This window comes from Engraulis encrasicolus, chromosome 6 (genome assembly GCF_034702125.1).
Source record: "Engraulis encrasicolus isolate BLACKSEA-1 chromosome 6, IST_EnEncr_1.0, whole genome shotgun sequence".
In the NCBI taxonomy this organism is placed as follows: domain Eukaryota; kingdom Metazoa; phylum Chordata; class Actinopteri; order Clupeiformes; family Engraulidae; genus Engraulis; species Engraulis encrasicolus.
The window spans coordinates 55,645,082-55,662,581 of NC_085862.1; the positions used below are offsets into that span (position 1 = coordinate 55,645,082).

Consider the following 17,500-nt stretch of genomic DNA (forward strand, 5'->3'; position numbering starts at 1 on the left):
TGTGTATGCGTGCATGCATGCGTGTGTCTGTGTGTGCGTGCGTGCGTGCGTGTGTGTGTGTGCGTGCGTGCATGTGTGTGCATGTGTGCATGTGTGCGTGTGTGTGTGTGTGTGTGTGTGTGTGTGTGTGTGTGTGTGTGTGTGTGTGTGTGTGTGTGTGTGTGTGTGTGTGTGTGTGTGTGTGTGTGTGCTCACCTATCTGACAGTGTCTCCCAGTGAAACCGGCCAGGCAGGAGCAGGTGAAGGAGGGGTTCCCCTTAATGCAGTCGTCTATACAGCGACCCCCATTCACACACGGACGCAGGTGAGGACACACTGATGCTGTAGGGAGGAGAGAGGTTGAGAGAGAGAGAGAGAGAGAGAGAGAGAGAGAGAGAGAGAGAGAGAGAGAGAGATTATAGTACATTATAATACAATATTGGGGAGAGGTAGGGTATAGCTGAATTAAGTTAATGAAAGGGGGAAGGAGAGGTGGAGGAAGAGAGGGAGAGAGAGAAAGCAGGAAAGCGTTAAAAAGAGGTAAAAAAAAGAGTTAAATGGAGAGAGAGTGACAGGATGAGAAATGCATGGAGAGAGGAAACGAAAGAGAGAGAGAGATTAGGGGTACAGAGAGAGGGGCACATTGAGGGAAGCACTGAGAGGAGAGATAGTTAGAGAGGGATGGGATGGGAGAACAGAGAGATCTAGAGGAAGAGGGGAAATAGCGGACAGGATACATTTGCAGGTCATATCCCTTTCCGATGTCATTTCCCATAAGTTCATCGAGAGCGAGTTTACGACTTTCCAGAGCTGCATTCCTGGGAATGCCGTGCACTCCATCGGCCATGGTACTGCTCTTTGTATGTGTGTGTGCGTGTGTGTGTGTGTGTGTGTGTGTGTGTGTGTGTGTGTGTGTGTGTGTGTGTGTGTGCTCTCCGTCGACCATGGCACAGCTATGGGATGCAGTGCACCGTGTGTGTGTGTGTGTGTGTGTGTGTGTGTGTGTGTGTGTGTGTGTGTGTGTGTGTGTGTGTGTGTGTGTGTGTGTGTGTGTGTACTATGGCACACACAGCTCTGGGATTACCATCAGCGCATGCAGTGATAATATGTTTTGAGTTAGCGTTGAAGAGCTGTGCGCTAGTTAAATAAATCAGCTATCATTACATATAATGTGCTTTGCGTTAGCGTAGAAAATCCCAGCGCTATCCAACTCAACTCCTATTATATCACGGTCAGTGTGCACTGCAGTTGGACGCTTACTAGTAGCGACGGCACGCTAAGTAGGACACGAGGCTAACGCTGATGTAATGACTGCTCTAATAGGTGGAAATATCTGACCGAGCGAGGGACATGCAGGCATAGCAAAACATGTGGATTTTTCCTTCAGCAGAATTAATACGAGGAGACATAAACGAGAACCCATTTTTAAAGGCCATAGGCTACACTTCAGGCTTGGGCAATAGAGTAGCATAGCGTTGCACCCAGGATTTGGGCCATAGACGGGAATAGTGTTGTACGAAGGGTTCTGGACATAGACTGGCACACACAGTGTGACACCTAAGCAAACTGGCCAGCACCAGTTATTCTACACAGTCTCACCCCAAGTAGTCAATTTTTGACTACTCAATTTTTGACACCCCAAGACTGCAATTTTTGACGTCTTGGGTATTCCTTCCACGTCACATTTTGACTATGTCCTCAAAGGCGCCCCCTTGTGGCAGCATAACGTCATTGAGGTTAGGTTTAGGAATAGGTTTAGGGTTAGGCCACATCGTCAAAATGTGACGTGGAAGGAATACCCAAGACGTCAAAAAATGCTGTCTGGTCCAAGGTAGTTAGAAATTGACTACTTGGGGTCAGACTGCGTTGAGTTATTCAATCTGAGCTGTCGACTGTATTTCAGGCAAACAGGCACATACACAGAGGATATAGACACTCCTCAGAATTGTCTTTTGCGCTTTCCATGATGCTCAAAACACTCTGATACCAAAAAATGTAGTTGGCGCTTATGAAGCTTGCTCATTTATCCAAAGTCAATTACTTCCACCATCTTTGCCCCTTTTGCCCTTTTTGCCGCTTTTGGATACTGCTCCAACAGTTCGTTACCTGGGTCAGGTGTGTTTACCTGAGTAAGGTGATATGTTTACCAAGATGTGCATACCTGAATAAGGTGTGTAAATAAAGGTGTGCATACCTGAGTCATTGCAGCTGCCCACCTGCACGTGAGCGTCGTCGATGCGGAAGACCCATCTCCCAGGCATCCCTACATTGGTGGTTTCCTCAACCCCCACCACATCGTCCGTGCGTGAGCCCGGAATGTTGAAGTAGCGCTTCCCGTCGCCGGCATTAAAACCTGCCTGGGGAGAGCGGGGAGGCGACACACACTTTATCAGGGCACTGGCCAGGCTTCTCTGAGAGCATGTTCAGAGAAGCGCACCAGTGCCCATTCCCACACCTAACCTTGAACCAACTGACATGTTCAGACCAAAAATCAAAGTATTGAATTGAGGAATTGGAAAATACTTGTGTTTTTTTTCTCTGCGAACCGTTATGACAACCTTAAAGGGACACTGTGCAGGAAATGGTCAAAAAAGGTACTGCTACTATGCTGCTCATTGAAACTGGGATGCCTATTGCCAAATTTGATCTTTACATGAAAGTTTACTAAGTAATAAACAAATATTTTCTAGTAAGATCCAGGTACAGTCATTTTTGCAGCTAAAAATGGCTATTTTTTGGAAATTCAAAATGGCAGACCATGGAGAAGATCCTCCTTTTCATGTATGAAAAGTGCAATTTTTCCAGTCATAATGAATACTTAGAATTTGATGCTGGTGGTAAGTATTCATGAAAAAGGTAACGTTAGTGAATGGGCAGCATGAATTCTGGAAATAAACAACTAAAAATCTCACACAGTGTCCCTTTAACGTCAGAAGGTAGGCCTAAACGTTGAACACAAGGGTGTGAACACAAGGAAAACAGCATGTGGAGTGCAGCTTTACTGTACACTTCCCATGAGCTACTCTGAGGTTCACTTCTCAGTGCCCCATTTCCTCAGAGAACTAGTTAATCTTCAGTTCAGCCGCCCGTCATTGCACTCTACTTAACATATTAATGTTTCATTCATCACAGCATTCATACTGAAACTCCGCACCACAATGATTTTTATCTCAACAGTGATTAAACAATTTTTCACAAAAAATCTTCTAGGTCTGGTTCAAATTCTTTAGTTATAACTGTCAAATTCAGCAAAAAAGTTCATTGTAAAACAGAGTACAGTAGATACAACACTTCATTGATTTAGAAGGGAAATAGAGATAGAATAAAAAAGAATGAAAAAATGTCCATGACAACGAAATAATACTATTAGGAACTACATAGTTCATGAACAACACTTTATCACTAGCTGGCACAATGTTTCTGAATGGGGACCATCAGCATGCTTTGATAATAAGAAATAACATTGCACTTTTCAAACATCCCCTTTATCAGTGCTCCAGTCTCCAAGGTAAACACATGAACTTGTGATCCTGGTGTTTGGAATGTTGGATTGAACATTCTAGAATATTTGAATGGAGATATGGAACGAGATCCCTCAGCTATTTCTTTATCTTTCCAAGATAGTGGAACTGTATCTTGGCTCTAACAATCTGTCAACGGCTTGTTCAAAGGTTTTGGACCGGACCTTACATCTCATTTCCCTTCTTAATACACGGCAACTGTATCTCTGCTCTCACAATCTGTCAGCAGTAGCTTTAAAACTTTGAAGTTTGCCTTGGACTCATATTCATTCTCGTTTGCATGGCCTCTCTAATACGCTGCAAATGACTCCGTCTCTGTTCCCACAGTCTGTCATTATATTAGGCTACATGGCATTAAAGTTATTGTTTTTCATCCAAAGTGACTTGCAGTTATTATGATACAGGGTATTGGTTACAGTCCCTAGAGCAGTATGGGGTTAGGGTGCCTTGCTCAAGGGCACCATAGCCATTGGGAGTGGAAGGGTGGGATTTGAACCGGCAACCCTGTAATCTAAAGCCCATCTCCTTGAAACCACTAGGCCACGGCCGTCAGCTGTCTGTCAGCAGTACAGTAGAGGTCTCAGAGGTTCAGGTTTGGGTTGGTGCCATGTACCCCACACTCAGGTTTGGATTGGAATTGCACTGTAAAAAAAACCGTAGTGTTAATTCAACGCTAAGAGAGAACTCTGAGACCAACTACAATCTAGAAGATGTTAAATAGATTTTTTTACACTTTTTGTCCCTCTAATTCATCTTGAGTCTCAACATGGGGTTTTAATAAGCCACACCCATTTTTCTCTTCCCAGGAGCACGACACACCTGCCTTATCGCAACATGCTAGTGCTCAAATATCAACTGCTGAAAGGAACTCAGAACCACTCTTTTTGTATCTTCTCGATCACTATTGTTATGACCTACACATGATAAGGTCAAATATCAAATTGCCATTAGCACAGAACAATATTGAGTTAGGAATACCTTACTAAAAGATCTAATGGAAGAAAATACGAAAGATAAAAAAAAAATATTAGAATGACATAACAACTACACTACAGGCCATGTGTCCACACAGTGATCCAACAGTATCCCTTTGTACAGGGCAGGCCAGTCTGGTTCCTTAGTATCTAGGGCAATGTACAGAAGTGCCATCAGTATTTTAATCTCTGCAGACTATGTAGACGGTGTTGATGATGTTGAGTCTAAGAAAGTCTGAATAAGATGTTTGAATAAGAGCTGTGGAGATTCTACTTTAAAGGTGCCGTTTGTAATGCTGACTTGTTAATAGTTTATTTGCTACTCTGCCATGAAAGGAATGCAGTTGATTCTACCAGTGTACTCTCCAAAGGGACCCTACTGTGTATGCTGTGAGAGGACGCAGGTGACCCTACCTGTGCGGCAATGCCCCCCAGCCCGTGTGCATCCCCGCCGCTGGTGGCATGCATGCCGGTGGTCCAGGTGACGTTGTGGTACTGGAAGATGGTGAAGGAGAGCTCTCCGTCCGTGATCAGGACCACCTGGAATGTGTTCACCTTCAGGCAGACAAGGTGAGAGTACAGAGTAAAACACAATGTTCTCCAGCAGGGAGAAAGTGGAGAGCACACCTTCAGCAGGGATACACACATTATTTTTTGGAAGGAATGTTACAGCACAATACAGGGGGGCATTTCTCGAAAGCGTAGTTGCTAACTATGGTAGCCCTTTGTTTGTTGCAATGCAATTTCCCATTGGCAACTACCCAAGTTGCTAACTGTTAACAACTACGCTTTCGAGAAATGCACCCCAGTACAGTACAATACAGTAACTGTTATCTACAATCCGCACAGTGTTGTACAATATTCTTATCATTGCACCTCGGATTACGCAAGATTATACACCAACCATCAGCCTGCTGACACAGCACAGTAACCTGCTCATTAGACACCTTGAGCAAGGTCAAACCTGGTTTATCTCCGGATGAATGTCTGGATTATATGAAGACAGAAATCATACCGGACACTAAAGTGACCTCTTAATCTGTTACTTAGAGCAATGTTGTTATGGTGTAGTTGAGACTTTTCAGTAAAAGAGTGGATGGTTGCTTTGCCACCAGCTCAGATTCTGCAGAACAGTAGAGTCAGAGACACAGTGAGAAAGCCCATGTGTGTCTTTGGTACAGTGTCTTACCATGCAGCAATGTAAAGTGCAGAGGAGTAACTACAGTAGCACTACACACTCAGTGATATGTTATAGTAGGGCAGTCATGGGTAAGCGGGTAGGGCGTCAGACTTGTATCCTAAAGGTTGCTGGTTCGACTCCCGATCCGGCAGGTTACTGTAAGTACAGTACAGTTCAATATGGCATAGTGCCCTACAAAAGCTTCATAGTGTTATAACTACTTCAACATTGCAAAGAGAAATATGACTTCAAAGCCTTGGTATTAGGTTGGATATTGTAGTTACTACATAGTGCGATGTCTCTAAAATAAGGACACATTTGGACCATGAGGCATTATATCATTACACATCCTTATCCCACTCAGCTCTGACACACAGTGCTCACATTATTCTTTGAGTTACACCACAAGGTAGTAAAAAGCAAATGCGACTTCTGTAACAAGGAAAAGGAGTTGCCTCTGTTTCGAAAGGGGAAAAACAGGCTCAACCCTGTTTATTAACTTTGTGGAACACCTCCAAATCTTTTGGCAACAACAACAACAGAAAAATAAGAAAAAGAAAAAGAGAAGAAAAAAAAGAATTCTCTAATCTGCCCTAAAGAGGGTACGTGCTTTTGGGCCACATTCCTGACTCTGCACATTCCTGCCAGACAGTGGAACAGGGACTGCTTTCCTGTGAGCCTCTATGACCAGGTCAGAGTCGCGAAGCGCCAGGAGAGGTGATGACTTATTTATTAACATGTGGAAAGGCCTCTAAACCTTTTAGGAAAAGGAATAAAAACACACAATTCTCCTTTCGGCCATTAAGATTTGCTTCACATCAAACAATGTTGACTCAAGCCAGTGCTGCAGGAACTGTTGCATGCCTCTGTGTCCGGGTCCATGCTTTGAAGGCAAGGAGGAGAGGAGAGGAGAGGAGAGGAGAGGAATAAGGAAGGGGAGAGGAGAGGAGAGGAGAGGAGAGGAGAGGAGAGTCATTGAGGCAGTGTGGCTGTGCCCTTATGGTTACCTTGCCCCTGATGCTATGCCAACTCGTTCCCTGTGCCCTGCCCAACCCATCACCAGCCCCTTTCTTGTTCCCAGATCAGTGATGTGAAACAAGGCACTGAGTCACTGAGAGGTGGCAGTGAGCTGAGTCCCTACGAGAGTGCCAACACCCCCTCTCCTGAAGCCACGCATGCATGCATGCACGCATGCACGCACATAGGGCCGGCCCAAGCCTTTATGGGGCCCTAAGCAAAATTTCATCCACGGCCCCCCATCTCACCACCTACTCAGCATCAGATGCTTCATAAGCTTCATTTCCTTGCACGAGTGAGGGGTAGGAGCTAAGGACATAGGAAGGCTGTCTGTAGATCGTGTACCCATCATACACTGCAACAGAAAGTCTTTTGTCACGAAGGAATATCTTCAAAACTATTACTCTTTGTTATATTCTGCTTTTATTGTAGGGTTTAAAGTGGTAGGCCGACATGAAAAATGACATTGTACCCGTCATTGAGGTGTCCCCCGATATATAATGGTTTCCTTTGTGGCAGTTAGTGGTACATGAGAAAAAAAATATGACGAGGGAAAATGGTGGAGGGTTCAGTTCTTCCTGGAACTTCTGATCACGGGGGGTGGGGTGGGTTGGTGGCGCCCTAAGCCATCGCCCTAAGCCATTCGCTTATGTCTCCGGCCGGCCCTGCACGCACACACACATGTCCATCCTATCCCTACCAACATGCCAACATCCCCTCTCCTGTGTGCCCCCATGTCCAATCCAGAGCACCGAGGTGAAACAAGGCCAGGCAACCACCATGAAACTGAAAAAAGAAATATCTGCACACACTGACACTTGACATGCAAAACTAAATCACAGTAAATGAGCTTTATGGGGTGTGGGTATTTCTTTTTCAGTTTCAGTTTCATGCGTTCATCCGGATCCAGAACCCATGACAATAGTTTTCTTGGGATATGCCCGCATACATCAGGAGTACTGCGCTGAGGCAGTGCAGTGAGAACAGACAACGCCAACATCCTTTGGTCGGTCCCATTCTCTGGTCCCTTAACCTGAGAGGCATGTCAATGAACCACAGAGGCCAGCCAATTTAGTCTATCCGCTACCTGTCTCCTCTCCATCCTGTCCATACCATAATGTCAACATGCTCTGGTCCCTTAAAGGGGTATGCCACTATTTTGGGGCTTAATACAATTAAAATCGTTGGCCAGGGTTTATAAAGGTGGTCAAGTGTCTTATTTTTCATGTTAAGCGTTGTCTTGCTTTAAGACAAGTTAAAAGAGGGAATATGCCGCTAAGCTAGTGAAAGTCAATGGATCCGTGTACCTGCTCTGTGCTAGGAGGAGAGTGCAGTCATGGGTAAGCGGTTAGGGTGTTGAGCTACAAGCCTGCTTAAATTGAGTTTAATACTGAATCAGACATCCGATGTAAGTGAGCTGACTGTTAGGCACAGGCAATGAAGCTGTTACCCTACTAAAGCGGCGTACACACACAAAGCTAGCTTTTCGCTTGCTCGCCTACTCGCCACTCTTTCATGGAACGTTCACTGAAAGTTCCCGCGGCTTTAACTGTCAATGAACAGGCGAGAAGTACCGAACTCTGCATTCCAATTGCGCTCGAAGATAAAATATTTTCAACTCGGAATCCGCCCACATCGCATCGCTTGTACAGTGCTCGCCTACTCGCCTGCGAGTCTCGCTGGAACACATCGACATTCTATTGACTTCATCCGCTGAGCGAGTAACTAGTAGCGACGTGTGTGTACGGCCCTTTATTCCACTGTAACTAATAACTGAACTGTGTTGTTACTGAAAAAAAACGTAAAGGAAATTCCGCACAAATAAGATCCAACCAGTACGGAATCAACTGATTGACTACAGTAACTCTACATCAGTTACGCAGTGAAGCTATCTGTGCTACTTGGTTTTTTTTACTCTACTCTGGTGCCAACTTCACCCTGGTGGCAGCTCTGGAGAGTGTTTTGAGGTGGCACGGCAATGAGGCCCTGGGGCAAGGCAAGGAGAGGTAATGAACCTCTGTAATAGATGTGTTGCGTTCATTATGCCTTCTTTACAGTGCCAACATCACCTTGGAGGACTCTAGTCCTGGCCAGTGGCACTGGCGCTAAGTGAGGAGAGCTAGTGAACTTGCGTCCATCCTGCCCATGCTGCAGTGCCAACATCCCCTTGCCTCCCTACCTACACCTCCTCCTTTCTCCCTTCCCTCTCTCTTCCCCCAGCTACACCTCCTCCTCCTCCCTCCCTTCCCTCTCTCTTCCCCCCTGGCCTCCACTCTGCCATCACCCCCCTGGTCTGGTGCTCCAAAAACAGGCAGCAGAGGGGCAGTGGGCCAGTTACACAAACAGGATGCAGTGACACACACACAGCTCTCAAACACCTTAGAGGGCAAAAGTGCAGTAATTAGAGAGAGAGAGAGAGAGAGAGAGAGAGAGAGAGAGAGAGAGAGAGAGAGAGAGAGAGAGAGAGAGAGAGAGAGAGAGAGAGAGAGAGAGAGAGCTGTGTAGACATTTTATTTGTGTGTGTGTGTGTGTGTGTGTGTGTGTGTGTGTGTGTGTGTGTGTGTGTGTGTGTGTGTGTGTGTGTGTGTGTGTGTGTGTGTCTCCATGTACATGTGTGTGCAATGTGTGTGTGTGTGTGTGTGTGTGTACAGTATATGTGTGTGTGTGTGTGTGTGTGTGTGTGTGTGTGTGTGTGTGTGTGTGTGTGTGTGTGTGTGTGTGTGTGTGTGTGAGCATGTGTGTGTGTGTGTGTGTACAGTATGTGTGGGTGCATGTGTGTGTGTGCATGAGTATGGGTGTGTGTGTGTGTGTGTGTGTGTGTGTGTGTGTGTGTGTGTGTGTGTGTGTGTACAGTATATGTGTGTGTGTGTGTGTGTGTGTGTGTGTGTTAGTGTGTCCTTACCGGTGTCACCGCGCTCCCTCCAAAGAAGGTGACCTGGTGCCAGGTGGCGACGAGGGTCCAAGTGCTCTCGAACTCCGGGAATTCTGGGAAGTACCCCCGGATGTCGGCGGTGGCGCGTCGCAGCACGGCAGGCTCCTGGCTCTCGCGGTAGAAGACAGTGCCCGCCCGCCGGTTATCCACGTCCGCCCAGAACGGCGCCACCACACGCCGGTCGCCCGCAATGGGGAACGCCACTGGGGTGAACTGGGACACCTCACGCAGGAACGACACCAGCCCGTTATTGTTCACCTGCAGCAGAGGAGGAAGGACTTTTTAAGCAAGGCAGTTTTGTAAGGGATAATGGCCTACGAGGTGTCCCTATATCAAGGGAAATAATGGACAAGGCAGAAGCGTAGAACAGCCCGATGGCACAGTCTAATCAGAGATTCTTTAAGTATATAGAGATATGCCAATGTAATAGGTTGCTATGGGCACCTAACATGACCAGGTTCCGGTCTGCCTAAAGGGGCGTGTCATAATACTCCTAGCATTGATTAGAACAGTCCTTAGGTCTGCCTAGGTCTGCCTAAAGGGGGATTTCCCCCCCTCCCTCTTGCAATAATAGAACCCGGAAACAATGGACCAATGGAACCTCTCTCTCTCTAGTCTCTCTAGTCCAATCATTTGTTTGGAATGCTTAGGTTATATCATAGACATGATTTCTACAGGTTTTACATTTCAATTCTGTCAGCATTCCAAATGAAGATTCTAGGTGCGTCTACGTTCGACACATTCTCAGTGAATAACGAACACCTTCTCAGCCAATCAGAACATGTTTTTTCTGTTCACCGGGTGATACATTTGTATAGCACATCTCATACACAAATGTACTTTACAAGAAATAAAAAATGTAAATAAAATATTTGATAAAAGCATGGCAAATGAAGTAAAAATGAAGGCATAAAAGGGCAAGAAAATGGGGAAAAGATAAAAGCAAAAAATAGAATAATTACTAAATAATTAGAATCAAAGACTATAAAAATGTAAAATAATCTGGATTAATAAGAAATTACATCACACTTGGCTGACCCTTTTATCCAAAGCGACTTATATTACATGACATTACAGGGTATTGGTTACAGCCCCTGGAACAGTGAGTGTGGGGAAAGGTGTTTTGTTCAAGGGCACTTCAGCCATAGAGGGAGGAAGGGACTGGTAAGGAATTGAGATTCAACCTGCAACCCTGTGATCTACAGTCCAACTCCTTCTAATCTGCGTCTATGGCAATATGTATGCACAGGGCCAAGTACTGTAATTACAAGTGGGTGCTTTGGCTCAGTGGGAGTGACACCATACTTCAGATCTGGGAACCAAGGTTCAATTTCACCCTGACCCTTCACCATCTCTCTCTTCCACAAGTTTCCTGACACATTGTCACACTATTCTCCAGTAAAGGTGCAAAAAGCCAGAAAAAAAGAGCTGCAACACTGCAGCGAATTACCACAGCATTAGGGGCACTGAGCCTATTGTTAACGTACAGTGGAGGACAAAGCAGTAACGCATTTAAAAACAAATCACAAGAGGATTATATAAGCAGTACAGCACACTGGCTAAGCGGTGCTGTTGGAGCACAGACTTCCTATTGTGCATGCACACACATGCACACACATGCACAGACACACACATACGCACACACACACACACGTCACACACACCACACACACCACACACACACACATACGCACACACACACACACGTCACACACACCACACACACCTCCATGTGCCTTTCCGCTGTGCCATGGCTGCCAGAATCAACATCAGTCATCAACCAAAATCAAACACACATTCTATGAGAACTGCATGCAGGAAAACACAATCAGTGTGTTTACACACAAAACGTCAGGTTTTAGTTTAGTTATTATGCTCAATCAGATGAAGACAACATGTCTTGTGTGTCACATTAGTCCCAGTAAACAAATTGCTATGTTGGTTGGCGTTTGCTTTACCACTTGATGATATCCAATATAAAGGACAACACAGGAGGACATGGACAGTTTCACTCAAGGCGTGTTCAGGTACCAGTTACCACAGACTCTCAAACTGACCGATCTGTTCACAGAAAAACATCAGGGCGTTCAGAAGCAGGAAAGTTGGATTGCAATGTGAAGTGAAAAGTACCTGTTTCTTAAAGCGAACTATGACAACAACGTAGTCATCTGAGTCACATATGGTAAAATATACAGCACAGAACTTGGGTGTATGACAGGTAAGCAATCTGGTTCCTGTAAATCCAGTGGACCTGGCAGTGGTGTGCACAGACATTTTGGGGGGGCAGGTGCTCGAGGGCGGACGGAGGGCATGTGGAGCATGATGATAATGTCGACATGGACCACAGGACATTGCAACAATAATAATAAAAAACCTGTATTTTCAAAATGGCATTTTTTTGTCCAGTAGAGCAAATGGGCAGGTGCTCTAATCCCTATCTGTGCACAGCTGTGGTAACTGGTTTGGAAACCGGCACAGGAACCATCCTGGCCTGCCTGAAAACAGAAGCCTGCTGAGGTGGCACGGAGGCCTTCGTTGATTCGGAAGCAGTGAGTGCTGAATCAGCAGAGAGAGAGAGAGAGAGAGAGAGAGGAAGGGGGGGGAGAGAGAGAGAGAGAGAGAGAGAGAGAGAGAGAGAGAGATTCATGCGGATGTGTACCGAAGGAGAACAGACACATACACAACTGACGCCAACTAACACTTGTAGGTAGGTGCAAGAGCCAATGTAAATGCACTCAGATGTCCAGCCACACACACACACACACATTTGCAGGGAGATGGTTATGCACACTCACGCATGCACACACACGCACGCACGCACGCACACACACAAGCACATGCACATGCACACGCGCACACACACGCGCGCGCGTGCGGACGGACACACACACACACACACACACACACACACACACACACACACACACACACACACACACACACACACACACAGACACACACACACAGCACGCATGCACACACCATCCTCTCTGTAGGAAGTTGTTTTAAGGGAAAGGCCTTTAGTTTTGACCGTCTCTTGAGTCTACACAGCCGCAACAAGGTGCACACACGAGCACGCATACACACACCCGTACACACACACACACCCGTACACACACACACACACACCCACACACACACCCACACACACACACACACACACACACACACACACACACACACACACACACACACACACACACACACACACACACACACACACACACACACACACACACACACACATAAATACACAAACACATGTCAAACTTTCTGCCCTCTGCAAACACCAAGTTATATCTGGCTGGACTGTGAATATGTTAAACTGTGTGATACAGCACACACAGCTGTGAGTGTGGTGTTTACTTAATGAAATATTTATACTAGTGTTTCTCAACGGGAGCTCTACAGCCCCTCAGGGGGCACTGGGGAACCCTAGTAGGTATTGAGAAAAATACAACTGAGAGGGGGCAGTGCTTAGCTAGTCTTTATACCCTCTTTATTAAGGTGCATCAAACACGCCAACATGTGCAAATCCCACTCTTCTTTTACAGTACACTTTGTGTGAGATAACTTCCCTGTAGTCTGTGTTCTGTGTTAAAAGGCAAGTGGATCATTCTCCTAAATGACTCAAAACATCCTAAAAATACTGATTCTGCTAAAACATTCACTGCTATTCAACATTTCAAAGCTATTGTGCCACCATTTATCATAGATAGAATTTGCTGAACATTTGACAGTATATTATGGTAGTAAAAAAGGAACAATACTGCAAGAGAAGAGTGGGATTTTATTAAGCAATTCATTTTCATACAAGGTCATATTTTTCCAAGCCAAGTCTTTTTATCTTCCTATAAGCTGTTATCAGAGATGGATGCAGTTACTTCCACGAGCATGACACTAGTTCGCGTTCTCAAGGATGCTTGTTTCCTCTCGATTTCCATAGCTTGCAAAATATGATGGACTGTACTCCCAGCAGCATCGCTCATGTAATTTAATGGCAACAAGAACACTGCAGTTTTTAATGGAAAGGATTGCTAATGAAATAACATAAAATAGTTTATAGACAAGTTAACACATAATACACTATGGCTTTAAACATCTCTGCCTTTCAGAGTCCTGCCCTGACCTGTGGAACACTTCACTGCTTATATGTCCTTGGTGATAGGTGTGTATGCCCAGTTCAGTGTGTGTATGTGTGCTTTCAGTCCAATGCGTGTGTGTATCGGCAGCATGGTTGTGTTTGTGTTTGTGTGTGTGTGTGTGTGTGCGCGCGAGAGAGAGTGTGTGTGTGTGTGTGTGTGTGTGTGTGTCCTAGGGTCTGTCAGGCTAATCAGATGATATAAAACAGGCCAGCACACTAATCACCGCAAATGTGTGTGTGTGTGTGTGTGTGTGTGTGTGTGTGTGTGTGTGTGTGTGTGTGTGTGTGTGTGTGTGTGTGTGTGTGTGTGTGTGTGTGTGTGTGTGTGTGTGTGTGTGTGTGTGTGTGTGTGTGTGTGTGTGTGTGTCCGCCAGACATGCTAATCACTGCAATTAGAGATAGGCCTACCCGGTGTGACCTGAGAGCGCAGGGCTGATGCTAAACTGCTCCACCTGAAAGACACTCATTCATTTATTCATTCATTCTGTTGCCCCGGCTGCCCTGCAGAACCCCACTCAGCATCCCAATCACCCCCCAGGCCCCCACCCCCCACAGGAACAACTCCAGAATGCCCATGTCCGTAACACAGCTGCCCCCACACCACATCCCATAATATACCAGGAACTAGGGTCTACCCTGCCCCCTCCCAAACTCACAATGCCCCATCTCACCCCTCACTCTCTCTTCAGAGGTCCCATGTTCGTAACAGAGCTGGCCTCCCACCTCCCACCCCCACAGGAACTACCGCTGCCACCTCCCGAACTCACAACACCACACTGCCCCCTCGCTCATTCCCCAACGCCCCTGATCCCTCTCCAGAGGTCTGGCTCGGTAAACATGAGCTGCCCTCCTGAAGCCCCTAATAGAACACTTCAGATCCTCCATCTCTCCTCTCTCCCCGAGAGTCTCTCCTCTAGCACAATGGTCCTCGACCTTTTTTGAATAAATCATCATCTTAAGCCTCCCAATGCACACCTTGAAAATAAAAAAAGTCAAATAGACTGGCAACTAAGAACCGCCCCCTGTCAGCTAAATCTGTCTCCATGGCCCCTAAAGGGTGATTTATGCCTCGAGACCAGCGTCCCTGCGTCGTGATGCAGTGAGCCGTGCAGTTAACGGAGTGAAGCCCCCCCCATCACGCAGGTACTCTGGGGCACCTCCCCAAAATTGTGTCTCGACGCAGGGAGTGATGCAGACAGCGACGGAGTGAAGGGCGGGAAGGAGAGAAAATAGGTCTCTGATTGGTCCTCTCGACCAGCCTGCTCTGTCCTCGACTCGAGAACAAGCTACTTCCTTGTTCTAACCTTCGTCGGTCTACGGACTGTGAGCTCTTCATTAAATAAGTTGCCCGTGCTTTGTCGTTTCATTTATTTACACGAACCAAAGACAACATGTGCGCTTGCAAGTTGCGACGCTGAAGTTATTTGGACAGTTAAACAGTGTTTCCGAGGTCGAGGAAACATTCCGCTTCGTGCGACCTATCCTCGACAAATGAGCCACTTCTTTGTTCCAAACTACCGCGGTGGCTGCCAGTGCGATCAAAAATGCACGTGACATAAAGATTTAATGTTTCATTTTCATTGTCGTCAAGTCTGTGAAGCTAAAAAACAACCGACACGTCTAGGTTACTCTTTGTATTGAAGGCAGTTTGAGCGTGGAATGACATTGCGCAGACCGCGCTTCAAAACGGGGCATAAATCAAAATTAACTGCATCATGGCTGCGACAAGCTCACTCCGTGGCACTGCCAGGAAGTATAACCCGCCCTATTAGGGCTCCCTAACACCTCCTGGGGGACTGTAGAACTCCAGCTGACAAACACTCCCCAAGCAGGAGTCTCTCCTTTCCTGTCAGCCCTTCCTGGGCAACTGCTCTCCTTACAGCATCATGTCATGTGAGTGAGTGTACAGTACAGCATGTGTGTCTAGTAGTGTGCAGTGTGTATGTGTGTGTGTCAGTGCAGCATGTGTGTACACACACATATATACAGTATTACACACCCTGGCACTCAACGTTTTATCCATCAAAGCACTCTGCGTTCTAACCAGCAGAACACGCAGCCCTCCACACACACACACACACACACACACACACACACACACACACACACACACACACACACACACATGGACGTGCACATTCACGCGCACCTGCACACGCACACGCACATGCGCATACGCATACACATACAGACACACGACACACACACAGACACAGACACAGACGCAGACGCAGACGCACACACACACATACAGACACATACAGTGAGTATGTACACACACACAGCCCTCGACACACGCATGCACGCACGCACGCACACACACACACACACACACACACACACACACACACACACACACACACACACACACACACACACACACACACACACACACACACACACACACACACACACACACACACACACACCCTGTGCGTGGTATCCTGCAGAGGAAGTTTGTCTTGGCTCTGAAGAGGTAGCACAGGGAACTTGCAGCTAATTGGCCATCCGACCACAGCTCTTCTCCTCATACGGGCGCACGCATGCATGTGTATGTGTGTGTCTGTGTGTGTGTGTGTGTGTGTGTGTGTGTGTGTGTGTGTGTGTGTGTGTGTGTGTGTGTGTGTGTGTGTGTGTGTGTGTGTGTGTGTGTGTGTGTGTGTGTGTGTGTGTGCATCTGTGTGTGTTTCACTTACCATTTCTCTGCCACACCATGTGTGTGTGTGTTTGTGTTTATTTATGTGTGTGTGTATGTGTACAGTGCCAGTTCCAGAGGGGGATGTAGTCTGAAGCAGGAGGCAGGTGCAGGTGCAGGGGGGCTAGTGGATGGTGGCATGGGTTCAGAAGGGGACGGGGGCAGGAGCAGGGGTGAGGATGAGGAGCCAGAGGGGCGATAGGCTAGAGTTTCTCAACGGAGGCTCTGGAGCCCCCTTTACTCCTGCCTACGTAGGCCCTAACTGCCACCCACACCCCTGCTACCCCTTCAGCCCTTCATTTCGCTGGGTCTCGCCCCCAGAGCCGGGGATGGGGCCAGGGTAGCGGAAACGGGCAGGGGAAGAGGTGCAGAGGACCAGGAATACAGGGGGAGCAGGGGTCCAGGGGAGGAGGTACAGGGAGGGCAGCAGGGGTGCAGGGGTGCAGGGGTGCAGGGAGGGCAGCAGGGGTGCAGGGGAGGAGGTGCAGGGGTGCAGGGGTGCAGGGGAGGAGGTGCAGGGGTGCAGGGGAGGAGGTGCAGGGAGGGCAGCAGGGGTGCAGGGGAGGAGGTGCAGGGAGGGCAGCAGGGGTGCAGGGGTGCAGGGGTGCAGGGTAGGGGTTGAAGGTGTGGACAGATGAGGGTCAGGGGGTTTGTACTGCCAGGCCAGGCCAGCTGTGTACATGCTGCTGTGTTTGCACTTTGTATTTGGGTTTCAAACAGTGCGGCCCGCTGCGGTGGGCTCCTAAATGGAGGCCTGGACACACGGACATGCACACGCACGCATGAATGCACGCATGCATACACGGAGGCATGCATGCACGCACACACACACACACACACACACACACAATGAAATGGAAGCCTGGAAAGCAAAGGTGTAGTTTGGCTTGAAAAGTAGTGGGGACATTTCAATCGCAAATGGTCCGGATATGCTGTTTTTGCATTATATTGTGAAAGAATGGTAGGAACAAGCTAGGTTTATCTGGAAAGTGGTATGGACATGTCCCCACCGTCTCCCCCTAAAATTACGCCCATGCTGGAAAGACAGAGGAAGAGGC

The 17,500-nt window shown here is 47.2% G+C and overlaps 1 protein-coding gene across 2 annotated transcripts in view; it reads right to left on the bottom strand.

Annotated features, from left to right (window-relative positions):
- sned1 (sushi, nidogen and EGF-like domains 1) overlaps nucleotides 1–17,500 on the bottom strand; it is a 97,203-nt gene that overhangs the window by 63,989 nt on the left and 15,714 nt on the right. For both annotated transcript variants that reach the window (XM_063201994.1, XM_063201993.1), the window contains exons 2-5: nucleotides 9,574–9,861; nucleotides 4,889–5,029; nucleotides 2,174–2,336; nucleotides 196–321 (exon numbers count right to left, since the gene is read on the bottom strand). In XM_063201994.1, coding sequence (XP_063058064.1) covers nucleotides 196–321; nucleotides 2,174–2,336; nucleotides 4,889–5,029; nucleotides 9,574–9,861 — 718 coding nt within the window. The remainder of the gene's footprint in view (nucleotides 1–195; nucleotides 322–2,173; nucleotides 2,337–4,888; nucleotides 5,030–9,573; nucleotides 9,862–17,500) is intronic.